The 14,024-nt window shown below is 34.7% G+C and overlaps 1 protein-coding gene across 4 annotated transcripts in view; it reads right to left on the bottom strand.

The window, feature by feature from the left end:
* NKAIN2 (sodium/potassium transporting ATPase interacting 2) overlaps nt 1-14,024 on the bottom strand; it is a 1,075,019-nt gene that overhangs the window by 166,700 nt on the left and 894,295 nt on the right. For all 4 annotated transcript variants that reach the window (XR_005054596.2, XR_012124209.1, XM_036993719.2 and 1 more), the window contains one exon: nt 9,052-9,252. Coding sequence is in view for 2 of the 4 variants with exons in the window: in XM_036993719.2 (XP_036849614.1) it covers nt 9,052-9,252 (201 nt within the window). In the remaining 2 variants the exon portion in view is untranslated. The remainder of the gene's footprint in view (nt 1-9,051; nt 9,253-14,024) is intronic.

Below are 14,024 nucleotides of genomic sequence, written 5' to 3'. Positions count from 1 at the left end.
CACTCAAGTACAACATGTTAAACAATAAATTACCCCTCATATAATAGCTATCATTATAAATCATCTTTATATTTTTCCTTTGAGAATGCTTTGCTGTTATTTGAAGACACTAGCACATTCTACTATCATTATTCAATCACTGTGTTTAGAAGTTCTTGGGAAGAGGAAATTGCCACCAAAGACTTATTTCTTAAAAAAAAAGATAATCATAACAATTAATCATGACTGGAGAGACATCCTAAAAGACAATGATACTGTATATTACAAAGGAAGATGGCAGCCTTTTGTTCAAGGCCACGGCTTGTCATGTTTTTCAAAAAATGCTGTATTATAGTACATTTATATATACTTCTTTCTTTCTGAAATAAATTATGATTTAATATACTTTACTATTTCATTCTGAAATAATTTTATAATTATAAAACTATAAGAAATGGGATTGTACATGGTTCATTGCACAATACTCTATATAGATAGTTTCAACTTAAATCTAAGTTATTAAAGAAAACCCAATTATTGGTGATTTGTTGCAGCCTTTAATCCTCACTACCATCTTAGATGTATTAGTATTTTTTATTCCATGTTTTGTCCAAGCATTCTCATAGATCAAGTGATATTATGCTTTGGGCGTAAGCAAGTGCTTCAGACATAGCATACAGAAGCAGATAATGCACATTGGTGATAATGGTTCACGTGGGATAAAACTTGCCCCAGTGTAGACTAGTGTGTCAGTAAACTGAATAGAATCACACTGGCTTTGAGAATCACAGTTTTATCTGGGTAGTAAGTAAACTCTGTAGAATTTAGTTCATTTTTGCACATTAGTGTGAGTTAGCCTGAAAAAAATAACAGTATTCTCAAGAAGCAGATGAAAAAACTAAACTAAGGAATATAATGAGAGTACCACCTTTATCGTTTTCAAGGCAGTTTCTTAAACATGATCTCATTTAGTTCATAATTACAAAATAGTTTATTATACAGCTGGGTGGAAGATTTAAGGATTGTTACTCCCAGACTGTGAATATTTTACCTTATATTTCTAAATCTGCATGTAGGGAATACCAGAGAATATTAAAGGCAAAAAAAATCTTAGGCTTAATTTAACTTCAGAAGCTGCTCAAGTTCTTGCTTGTTCATAGACTCACAGAACTACCCACCAATTTACAAGGGCACCTTTTAGGAAAAAAGCAAAATAAAATAAAGAACATGACAACTGATTCTTCAGGGTTTAGTTTTACCCAAACTTGATAGACATCTGTGGATTAGACATCAGGGTGTAATGCTTTGAAGTATAAGTCTTGATACTTCTTACTATTCCGGAATTAAATGCAGTTGGGGATCTAAAATTAGTTTGTGGAATGGTTTTTATATCTTCCGTAGTACTCAGTTGTGCCGAGGAATGTGCTTTCCTGATTCTATTTACCACCTTCATCATCTTGTTTCAGTAACTTTGTCATTGGAAAAAATCCCATTTACAATTGTGATTTGCTTCTTCTTCCAATATTTCTGTGAATACATGTATAAACTATTCTGACATTTCAGAGAGACAAATCATATTTATTTTGCTTACTGCTTACCACTTTCTGACAAGTAAGTCTGTGTGTCTGAGTACCCAGGAGAACTAGAATTGGAGTAGCACATACAATATCCCAAGTCAAGGAGCAAATCTACTGAGCCATCAAGGGAGCTGGGGAAGAAACCGAGCGCTTGTCTTTCTGTTCATTTCCATCACAGGCATCAGGTAGTTTTGTCCTAACAGGAAAACTATTGTGTAGTCTTGGAACATGGACTGTGGACAGAACATTCAGCTTGTAGTTCCAGCTGTACACCAACTCCCTCCTTAGCGTGGAGATAGGTGGACATACTGGAGGTACATTCAGTATTTGATAACTGGCTAATTATGTGAGGGCTTGACTGACCCTGCAGTACTGGAAGGGAACTTTCTTTCAAGGTTCAGAAAGTTGCTGATGGAGCAACCAGAGCTGTGACAACCTTTTGGTATTATAGACTCATCTTCCTGACCAGACATCGTGTGTTTCTGAATGATTCAGGAGAATAGAGGGATGGATGATGAAAAGAAAGGGAAGGCTCTAATATTTCTGGAGAAAAATTTGAGAATTATACACTACCTCAGGTTTAAGGACATGAAATGTCCAGAAGTAAGTCATGTTTATGGTAATCCTTTAAATGAGTAGATAATTCATATTCTCAGCCAGTGTTAAGAACCATTGCTTTAGAGTAGTGGCCTTTAAGCATTTCTACTCACATATGTCCTGAAAGAATTTTTTAAAAATTCACTTGAAAACTGTGGACATTTTAAGCTGATGTTTGATATTTTTCATCATTAGTTTAAATAGCTGCAAAAGGGCTATTTTAATCCTGCCATATTATAAATATTAATATTTTTACAGAGACATATTAGATACTCTTTTGAATTCATCCAGTGAAATTTGAATACCACTGTGATTTGAATTTCACCTTCTTTCATTTAAAAACACATGCACATATTCTTCTATAATGATCATAAGTTTTATGTAGTTCCTTTCCTTTTTGAGCTTGTATTTCCATGCTACTGCTTTCAATAATGTTTTTCTAATGTAATGTTGAATTATCTGAAAGTTTATTGATCATTCTATCAAAATTCTCTGCAACAACTATATATGCATATATAAATTTCTGTATGTGCTAAATTAATTATGTATAAGTTTGAATTTAATTTTTCTTTCCCATATCTGTAAGGCATTAAGTGTTCAAAGGTATTTTTTTTAACATTTTAAATTGTTTTAGCTTTACTGAGGTATAATTAACAAAGCTGTAAGATATTGAAAATATACATGATTTAATACACATATATACTCTAGTTGATTACTACATCCATCACCTCACATACTTATTTTGTATATGTGTGAGAACATAAAAATATATTCCTACTTGAGTTATCATCACAATTAGGATTTTATGCAATTGATCAAAACCATTAATCTGTTACAAATGTTGATCAAAATCATCAGGCAAAAAAATAATATTTTATTTGAAATGTATTTCTTAGTACTAAAATCAGGCAGAGATCAGCATGAATCCTGGTTTTTTATTTGTTTCAGGTTTCAGCACAGAAATATCTTATTCTCTAAAAAAACAGAAAAGTATTAGGGGCATTTATTTTGTTTTAAGGATGTCATTCAATTCCTGCAACTTCTGAGTTGGGTGCCACAATTTACCTAGTTTTCTATCAAAAAAATTATTTCAAATAATCTACCAATTGGTCTAGTCTAACCAAACAAATCTATTAGGTTTTCTTTCAATTTTAATGAAAGCAACAGCTTGAAAATTGCCATTTGCAACAGATTCTGGGAAATATAATAAAAACACTACCAAGACATGATGAACAACCATTAATTATGCTCCTCTTTCTCTTAAAGGCACCTATATTAACTGATATACATTTTAAAATGTGTGATAAATATTGAAATACTATTTAATTGCAATATATTTGTTGGCATAATATCTTCTATCAATTTTTAAAAAAATTATGTGCTTTCAGTGTATTTTTATCAAACTGTAGCTGCAGGTCTAGCTATTTTTGTTTATGAAAAATGGCAAAAACCAAAGACTTATTAATTAAATGGCTGAATCAATTTTCACTGTGAAGCAAAACAACCAAATCAAACTTTTTGTCTTAAAAAAAATCTAAATTTTTTTCAGTTCGTATCAAGGTACAGAGAATATCCACATGACAACCGTTTCACTTCTGAATGCAGCAGTACCTGAATATCAGCTCATACATTTCCCCAGTCATCCCTTTAAAATGATGCGAATCCACAACTTGGATTTACTCTTTACCACTTTAAATAGCAATGTCCTAGGCCACGTGAAAATCGGACCCAAATCTTGACAACCAAATCTTTGAGTAAGGGTTTCCAGATTAAAAAAGAAGAAAAAGTTCAGCGTGAGCGATTAACGCCATTCATTCTCATGCATGCCCCACAGGCTTTAACAACATCTGAAGAAATACTCATTTGCCATGCCCAACATAGCTTAAGATCAACTTGGATAAAGGCATTCAAAGTTGCGGAAGTTTCTTCACCAATGCTATTCCTAGGCAAGCCTTAGCAAGCCAAATGGCTAATATATATCATTAACCAGGAATAATTGGAAACATCTGTAACTCCATCCATCTGAAGGCACATATCTTACCTTCCAAACATTTTTTTTTACAACTCTCTGTTGAAAAAGGGACTCTAAAAAATATAAAGTGTTCTAAACAGGGATTAGATGTAAGTGAAGGGTGAACTTGACAGTGAACCAATTTTTAGCTATGAGCCAGGTATTAGAACTTTCCTAAAATCTTCTACAACTTCCCTGCTAACTTGTATATACTTTCTAAGCCAATTTTAAGAGCTGCAGGAAATAGTAAGCTTACTAAAGTTCTTATCAATATCCTCTGCTGGTTTCTATAATTAATAAAAACACTAATAGCCAATCTGCTATGAACCCAGAAGAGTATAGGAAGTAAAGGAAATAAAGAGACACAAAACCCAATGATTTTGGTTGGAGAGGTTTCTACTAAACTTAGAAATACTGATTCTCTCAAGGCAGCTAGAGAAGAGTGGATTAAGATGTGTCTTTGTTGTTGTGTCTTTTTCCCCAATTGATAACGTTGGATTTTTTTCCCCCAATGAATTATTTGGATTTTTTATCTTAAAACATAAAGTTACTTTAATTATTGCCATATGTTTTCCCTTAAAGCTTCATTTATTTGCATTTCTTTGTAAAACATCCTCTGTGGATAAAGTGAAGGTTCCGTTCCTATGGCCAGGATTCCCACCTGGCCCTGGTTGGCTAGCTCACTACACACGGGTGGACAGTACGTTGCTATTGACTCTATGGAGAGAGCTTCACCCAGTACTCTGGGCTGCAGGGCTGCAGGAGAGCAGAGGCTGGAGAGCAGAGGTGGTAGCACCGAGGACAGAGACTGAGACAGCTGCAGGGGCAGAGAGGCCCAGAGGCAGAGACCAGCTTGCTGCATGCAGAGTCACTCTGAGTGGACGGGATTCTAGTAATTGACCTGCCATGGTGGGAATAAAGTTGGGTATAAACCCTTTCACCTCAAGAACATTCCACTGTTTTTTCTTTGGTCTCATTGAATCCATAGTGAACTTGCCGGAGCTGAAACCCATTGGCAAGACAGCCTCCCTTTTCATTTTGTTGGTTAGAGTAAGTGAGTCATGTGTGCATAGTAAATATGAGGCACATACTCCCCTACGGCAGACATAGCTAATCAACCATGGCATTCTTTGCCACTGAGGAGCTCTGAATTTTTGGGTTTCAGAAATCTATTACTCATCAGCTGGTGCTGGCAGGTTGAAGACTCTTCCTATCCTAGGTACAGAGAAAAACTTAGGAGCATGTCTATCCTCCCTATTTCTAGCTAAGAAATCTTAGAAAAGGTTTTTAACCTGTTCTGCTGCCCTCATAGGGCTGTTACACAAGTCAAAAAATTTAATTCCTGTGAGTACATTTTGGAAACTATGTAATTGCTATCACACATTGTTGAAGACATTGGCTTAATTATTTTGGAGTGGCAACAACACCTCCATCTCTCCCTGACTTTCTCCATACATATTTATTTGATCTACTTTATAAGTGTGGATTAAAAAATTTTTTTGGTTTTATTGAAACTCTGCACATCTCTACTATATTCCTTTTGAATGTGAAGAAGAAAATGCTGCTGAAGAAGAAAACTCAAAATCTCACACCTGGCTCATCATTATGGTGTTCTGGCAGTCCTTTCTACTCGACTGGAGTCTGTGTGATTAATAGACCCTCTTCCCAATTATATGGATATTATGCTCATCTTCCTCCGGCTGTAGATGGGAGATATCTTATGGATGTGTGATGCAAATGGGGCTTTGTGAATGTTAATTTCCAAATCAGCTCAGGCTTGACTGGCAGGAAAACGAACAACAGGGTGACAGGCATGTCAGGGGTCGGAGTCTGTGAAAGAAAGGCTGAGTGAAGGTGGAGAAAAAGAGTTAGAGAGATCTGGAGTTAATCAAGTGCAGTCACCGAGAGAGAAGGAATTTATGAAAGCAGATCCGAGCCAGATATTCTGGAAGAGAGGGCGGCTTCAAAGACTGGTAAAAACAATGAGAAAAATGAGAGTTAAGCTGACTTTACAAAAAGCAGCATGGAAACCAAGAAGCCAAGGTCACACCATAAACTGCACAAACTGTATTCTTTGTCTCCTGCATCCCCGAGATGGGCTTGTTTGCACTAGGTTTGTACCTGAGGCATGCACGTTGCCCGCTTTTAAATGGTGACATCCTCAAGGTCAGGAATCCTGTCATTTGTTTCTCTAGATGCCAGAAGAGGACAAGCACACAGGAAGTGTTCACTGAACATTGGATTGTCAGGGGGATAATTGGGGTAACATGAAAAATGGAGGAGCAGAGATTCAAGACACTATTTCATCTTTATATCATGACAGCGGAAGTGATCAGAATGATGCTGGGAAAATCTAGCTGGCAGTCTTTGAAAAACTAGTAAGAGTAAATTGTTCAAGATAAGTCCCATTTTGGTTTGCATTCTAGATCTCTGCTTAGGATTTGCTCAGCTTTCTACACAGCAAATACTTTCAGTCCAAGACTGGCTATACAACAAGAAGTCCAAAGACAGAAAATATGTTGAAGTTCTCCAAGTAATAGGCTTGGGCACATTGTTGCTGACTTTTCAGGTGATGCAGAGTCAGCATTGGAAAAGAAGAATGCCCCCTGGACAGGAGAATGGGTGAAAAGGGAGAGGGAAAGAGGCCACATCCTGTCATGGCTTGCTCAAATGATTTCTCCATTCAAACGGGAGCAGTGTAGACAGGAGAAGTGAAAGCCAGTAGCTTGAAGTATTGGTCACATCTGCTCTTAGGGACACTCCATCCATCTTCTTTGCACTCTAGCCACTGTATTTTATAGATGGTTTTTACTTACTCTCTGGGCAGTATTTCAGCCTCAACATGTATTTCCACGTCTAAATGTATTTTTAGCAAATTACCTGGGTGCCAAAATTTTATGTGAGGTTTAATAAATCTGTGAATATAGTTTATACATACACAAATTCAACTAACTCTCTAAAACAGTCACATATAACTATCCATGCACAGATACTATATCTTTACAGCATTCTTGACAATAAGTGGAAGTTTTCCAAGATGTGTGGGTATAGTTAAAAAGGGAGTTCCAACCAGGGAATATTTTGTCTAAAATCCCTAACGCATATTTGAAGATATTTTATCTGTCCCCAGGTGCCAGAAATATTTTACTTTTACCATGTGAGTGAATATGTCATCTAAATGAATTTTAAATAATGAGATGACTATTTAAATACCATCAAATCTAACATCTGTATTTCAAGATGATAAAAATGAACAGCTTCAGAATTTATAACTATTATAGAAGAGTTTGTTTATTAAGTGTCTCAGGTTGCACATATTCAAGGGAGATCACTCGGTGCTTTAGCCAAAAGCATAATTCAAATACTGTGGAAACAATTTGTGCTTATCTCTAAATACTTACTATTCTCCTCCTTTCCTGGCCATCTTGTGATAGGGTGGGACTGTGTGCTAAGTTCTGGACAATGAACTGTGAACAATGAGATTTTCCTCCCAAGGAGGAGCATTTATGCCAATGCGACACATCCAGATCTATTTTTTCTCTCTGGCATGACAACCTATGATGATTGAGGTGGTGGCTGCTCCACCAGCCCTTTTTCTTAGTGACAGGGATTGGTAGAACATCCTACTGACCCACAATAAACCTTTGTCATTGTTAGTAATGGAGATTTGGGGATGTCTGCTAGCACAGCATACTTAACTTATTGTAATTGCGTGTGCTCATGTGTGTGTGTGTGTGTGTGTGTGTGTGTGTAGTGTATGTATATATGTATATTTCTCATTAAGAAAATCTATTTACTATTTATTAGTTATAGAATCTAATACATACACACTACATAGTTTTTAAAAATTCCATAAGAATTTTATGGAAACTAATTCATGTCCCTCTACGCAGGACCTGTTATGTCTTGTTATTTAAGAATTGTGAGTTAGTATCATGTCCAAAGTAGTTACTTGAAGAAAGAGGTAAAAAGCAGATCCTACTTGCATTATTTTGTTGCTAACAATTTTAAAACTATGCACACCAAGTGCAGATTTATATGCAATCTAAGAAAAATTTGGGTAGATCTGCACATACAGGATCTGTAATTAATAAATGGAGTTGAGTATGATAAAGTTGCCTTAATATATAACTCCCATGAAATGACACATTTAGCCATAGTGAAAGTTCTTCTTGAGAGAGGGGTGTGTTTATTCATCTCTTTGTCGTAGTGATACCTTGGAGAAAAATAGGTTTTATATAAAAAAGGCATATATTTACAAATATGTTCTACAACCACTGTATACAAATACACAGGAGTTATTTATAACTCTTACTTCCTCTTCATTGAGGGAGGGTTCTTTATCAGCTCAATACTATGAAAAATGGGGGCAAGGTAACCCTAGAAGTAGAATTTATAAAGAAGCTGAATTGTTTTGAAAAAGGTGTAAGTGATAAAAGGTGGTGGATGGTATCATGGGAAAATATCGGAAGAAGAAGGGCAAATGGAGATGAGAAATCCCAGGATTAACAGCACTAGGGGAAAAATATCCATTGGAATAATATAAATTTGGTATTGTTAGCCTGTTGTCTGTGAAAACTCTCTGAAGACTTCCCTCAGAAAAGTTAAGAAAAGTTCAATTTGCCAAATGTCAAATAATCAAACTGGTCAACTGGTTGGATTTCTTATGTAAAATACTGACAATGCCAAAGTCTGTTTATTGATTCCCGAAGAAAACTGGCTCACTCAGTCCAGCACGTGGCCTTACTTAACCCCAAAAATCCCTATGAAAAGTGGCATTAATGATGAAAAAGCAAATAGCCCACAGATTCTATTTGTGTGCACTGGATTTGCACAGAAATACAATTCCAGAAGCACTAGAAGGTGTGGTGAGCTGTCAACACTTACTGCGAGGACAATCTGGAGGGAACTATGAGCCACTTCTATGTATTGGTACTCCAGAAAACACCCTGAGACCGTGATGTAGCGATGGTCTTCTGGGGCCCAGTCTGGGGCAGGTGTCACAGATGTCACCGTACATCCTGGTCCATTCTCCATCCACCAAGACCGGTGCATTGAAATATTAAAAGTCAGGATAAGGTCTGTTTCCTGCAAGAAGGCAATTTATAAGGATGAGAATTACTTTATAAATGTTAGCTTATTTGGGACTGATGTGTTTTGAGTTTCCCATTTGTAGATGTGGGTGTTTTTTTTAATCCCTCCCCCTCACTGTATCTTATAGGTAGAATGGAAATATCTAAAGTAACACCAGCAGTTTCATTCACCTAAAATATATAAATATATATATGGATTCCACTTATGAAGTTTTTGCCTGACTACAATGATATAAAAAATATATATTAGTAAAGTTATCAATGACTTACATGAATTACAACATTGAAGAGTCCTTATTTTTTAGGACTTATAAAAATTACAAAGGGATTAATTTAAACTTTTTTATCAAGTGAAGTTCATCTTACTTTAAATATTCTCTTTTCCTCAGAATATTTACCTTTTACTTACTTTAAATTTGAAAGTTGGACATCATTTTGGCAAAATTTAATGTAATTTTATGGCTAATGCTAAAATTTGCAAAACCTTTACTTAATAAAACATATTGCTTGTTTTCTTCCCCCCTTTCTATTATTTTAGAAAATCAGTGTCTTTTCAATCTCAATTTCTACTATAAAACTGGTCATAGTATTTCTTAAGAAATATCATTGGCAAATTCTTGCAAGGTAGAGATAATAAGTTAACAGTTCTTTAGAAGAGGTTCAGCATGTTAGGTGATGTGCAGCTATAAATGGAATAAAAAGTAGAGTTAGAGAGCTTGTAATCACATACATAAACACAGTACTATCAATAGCAGAGAGAATGTCTAAAAGGAATGGAGCAAACACATTCTATTACTTAGCAAGTCATGAGGGAAGACAAATTCTAATAGAGAGGGTCAGTGGTAGAAAATGAAATTATTTCAATCTCAGTAATAATGCTTCAAGATAATGGATGCCAACTACTCTCACTCCAAAACAAAGTGCTAGATTGATTAGGAATATCCTGAATAGAATATAGCTTAAATCAAGTTTTGTGACCTTGAATCACTCACTCACACTGAACATATGAAAGGTTTCAGCTGAAGAGGCCAGGGAATTTGGAGATTAGAAGGAGGATTCCTTTGTAGAGAACTATGCTATGAATCTCATCATCTCTACTGTAAGGGTGGTGGGAAAGAGAGTAATTTTTCTTCCCTTCAAGCCTATTGAGAAAGGCATCAAAGTATCCCTTGGAACTTGGGAAATTCAGGAGACTGGTTCCTGACTTAGGCCTGATAAATCTCAAAATAAAGCCTGTGGCTGGAGCTATCTGCTATGTGGCCAAACAAAAAGTATCTATAGTTTTTCATTACATTAATTGATTTTTGAATTTTGAGCCAGTCTTGTATACCTGAGACAAATCCCATTTGGTTATGGTGTGTAATTCTATTTGTACATTGTTGTATTTATTTTGTGGAAGATATTTGCAGCTATACTCATAAGAGGTGTTCATCTGTAGTTTTCTTTTTTTGCAGTGTCAGTGTCTCGTTTTGGTATTAGGTTAATGCTTGCCTTGTAGAATAAGTTAGGAAGTTTTCCATCTGCTTCTATTTTCTAGAAGTGATTGAAGAAAATTAATATAATTTCTTTTTTAAATGCTTGGGAGAATTCACTAGTGAACCCAAATGGACCTAGTACTTCCTGTTTTGGAAAGTTATTAATTAGTGATTCCATTTCTTTGATATAGACCTATTCAAATGGTCTATTTTTTTCTTATGTGAGTTTTGGCAGATAGTGCCTCTAAAGGAATTTGTCTAGGTTATCTAGGTTATCAAATTTGTGGGTATAGAGTTGTTAAAAATATTCCTTTATAATCCTTTCAGTGTCCATGGGATACATACTGATGCTCCCTCTTTCATTTCTGATATTAGTAATTGAGTTTTCTCTCATTTTTCTTAGCCTGGCTGAAAGCTCATCAATTTTATTGATCTTTTCAAAGAACTTTTGAAAGCTTTTGATTTAATTGATTTTTTTCTATTGATTTCCTGATTTTAAATTTCATTTATTTCTGCTGTAACTTTTATTAATTATTTATTTTGCTCACTTTGGATTTAATTACTTGTTTTTCTTTTTTCTTAATCTTAATGTGAAAACTTAGTTTATTAACTTTAGATCTTTCTTCTTTTCTAATATATGTATTCAATTCTAAAAATTTCCCTCTAAGCACTGCTCTCACTGCATCCCACAAAATTTGTATTTCACTTTCATTTAGTTGTATTTACATGCATTAAATTGTCACTCTAATTTAGTTCAAAGTAATTTTTAGTTTCTCTAGAGATCTCTTCTTTGACCCATGTGTTATTCAGAAATGCGTATAGTCTAATCTCCAAGTATTTTGGTGTTTTCTGGTTATCTTTCTGTTACTGATTCCTTTAATTTTTGCGGCATATTTTCCACTATCTCTCTGTAATGTATCGATCAACAATTCATTTTAAACTGGCTAATAGAACTGTAAGGACTCATTAAATATTAATTTCTACATGAATTTCAGAAACAATCAATTCCATTTTCATTTCTTTGTTCTTTTCCTGGAAACCTCTGACCTGGAGTTCCACTGGCTTTTGCTTCCATCAGATTTCATGCGATTTACACATGGGAATGAACATGGGACTTCACTTAACATCACTGGTTTTCTTTATGTTAGATCCTCAATTTCATGGATCTAAGGTGTCTTTAATATTTCCCTCAACTTAGCTAAACAGGGTTTCTTCCTGAATATAGGCCTCTGACCTTAGAGCCTTTACTTTAGAAAACTTGCAACTGCAAATTCTTCCTCTGGTCCTTCAAAAATGTAAATTTTCTAAAACCCAGGAATGTTCAATACCCCAGGAGCCATCCCTTTGAAATGTAATTGTCAAGAAAGATAGCACCCCTGCCTTTCAGTCTCTGTGGGGTAGAACCCTAACTATGATAAGTGTCAATCAATAAACCCAGATGGCCTAATCACACTGACTAACTTCTCCCACAATGTCTTCCTGTACTTTTCCATTACCTCATCCCAGCACTTCAAAATCTTCCCAAGTTTTGTTTTAGGGGACTGTGTTAAGTTTCTCTCCCCTATTGCAATAGTCTTGAATAAAGTCTTCCTTATCTGTTTAACTGGAACTGTACTTAGATCTATACTGGTTTCTTCACTACTGTAGTAGTTAAGATAAAATGCATCTTGCTATTTTTAATGAGTGTCCAGTGAAACTTTTTCTTGAGAGCCCTCATGTCTTTCTCTTGCTTGATTTTCTCTCTTGTGTTACAGAGTACATAATTCATTGGTTTCTTAAGAATAGGTAAATGATTTTGTTTGATGTGTTTTTATCCTACTTTTGTATTAATTGACTAATTTTTTGGCTGGATGTATGATTCTTGGTTGAAGATTATTTTATCTCAGAACTGGGTGGACCTTTCTCCATTATCTTCTGGTTTCCATTACAGTTAAGAAATCTGACATCATTTTATTTTTTGCAACTATTTTATTTAATTAGTTTTCTTCTTGTCTCTTACATCTTTTTGCTTTAAAATAGTGAAATTTTTCAAAATCACCAAAAAATACACAGGACATTATTACAATATTATTATACCCATCACTCAGCATTATTATTTAAATAAAATTATATATATATATATATATATATATATATATATATATATATATATAAAAGTCATATCTCCTGTGTACTTTTCCCAAATATTATTTCCCTCTATCCCTCCCCACAGATAATTGCTAGCATGATTTTGTATTCTCATGATGGATTTTTGTAGTTTTACTATGTTTTACATATTCATTAATAATATAAAATATTGTGTTTAGGTTTTAAAATAACTATTTACCCTGTAAGTTAATTGGTCCCATGTTATATTTTTTGAGGTAAATCTATATAGAAAAACATATTTAGCTCAGGTTCTGAAGCTCTGTAAGACAGCACCTTAATGGGGTTTTTCTTTCTTTTTTCTTTTATTCATTTATTTCACAGAGCATCTGGAGGGACTTTCAATCCAGAAGACCCTTCCTTCTATTCTAGGAAACATTCTTGCATTATATCCTTAGTTGTTCTCTCTCCTTTACTTTTTCTGTTCCTACAGGAACACCTATAAGTCAGAAATTTGACTTTGAGGATTGACCTCTTACATTCTTACCCTTTCTTTCTTATTGTTCATATCATATATATTCTTTTCCCTCTCTAGAGATTTTCTGTACCAATTTTTCCAGTCTTTATTTTTAAGTGTATTTGTTAAATTGAAGTATAGTTGATAAACATTGTTAAGTTGGTTTCAGGTATACAACACAATGGTTCAAGAATTACACACATTTTTAAATCCTTACCCCAACTAATGCAGTTACTATCTGTTTACATAGAAAGATGTTACAAAATATTACCAAACCATTGACTATATTCTCCATGCCTCACATTCATCCCTGTGATACTATGATTGAGATTTTTGTGCCCCTTTATCTCCCTTACACACCCCACCCACCCACCCCAACTCTCCCCCATGGTAATCACCAGTCACCTCTCAGTATCTATGAGTCTATTGCTATTTTGTTCATTCTGTTTTGTTTTGTTTTTAGATTCCACATATGAGTGAATTCATATGGTATTTGTTTTTCTCTATCGGGCTTATTTCATTTAGCATAATACCCTATAAGCCCATCCATGTTGTTGCAAATGGCAAGGTTTCTTTCTTTTTATGGCTGAATAATACTCCATTGTATATATGTACCACTTCTTTATCCATTCATTACTGATGGACACTGGTTGCCTCCATATCTTGGCTATTGTAAGTAATGTGGCAATA

This window comes from Manis javanica, chromosome 13, assembly GCF_040802235.1.
Source record: "Manis javanica isolate MJ-LG chromosome 13, MJ_LKY, whole genome shotgun sequence".
In the NCBI taxonomy this organism is placed as follows: Eukaryota; Metazoa; Chordata; class Mammalia; order Pholidota; family Manidae; genus Manis; species Manis javanica.
The sequence above is the reverse complement of the archived record's forward strand: the minus strand, read 5'-3'. Positions and strand labels throughout refer to the sequence as shown.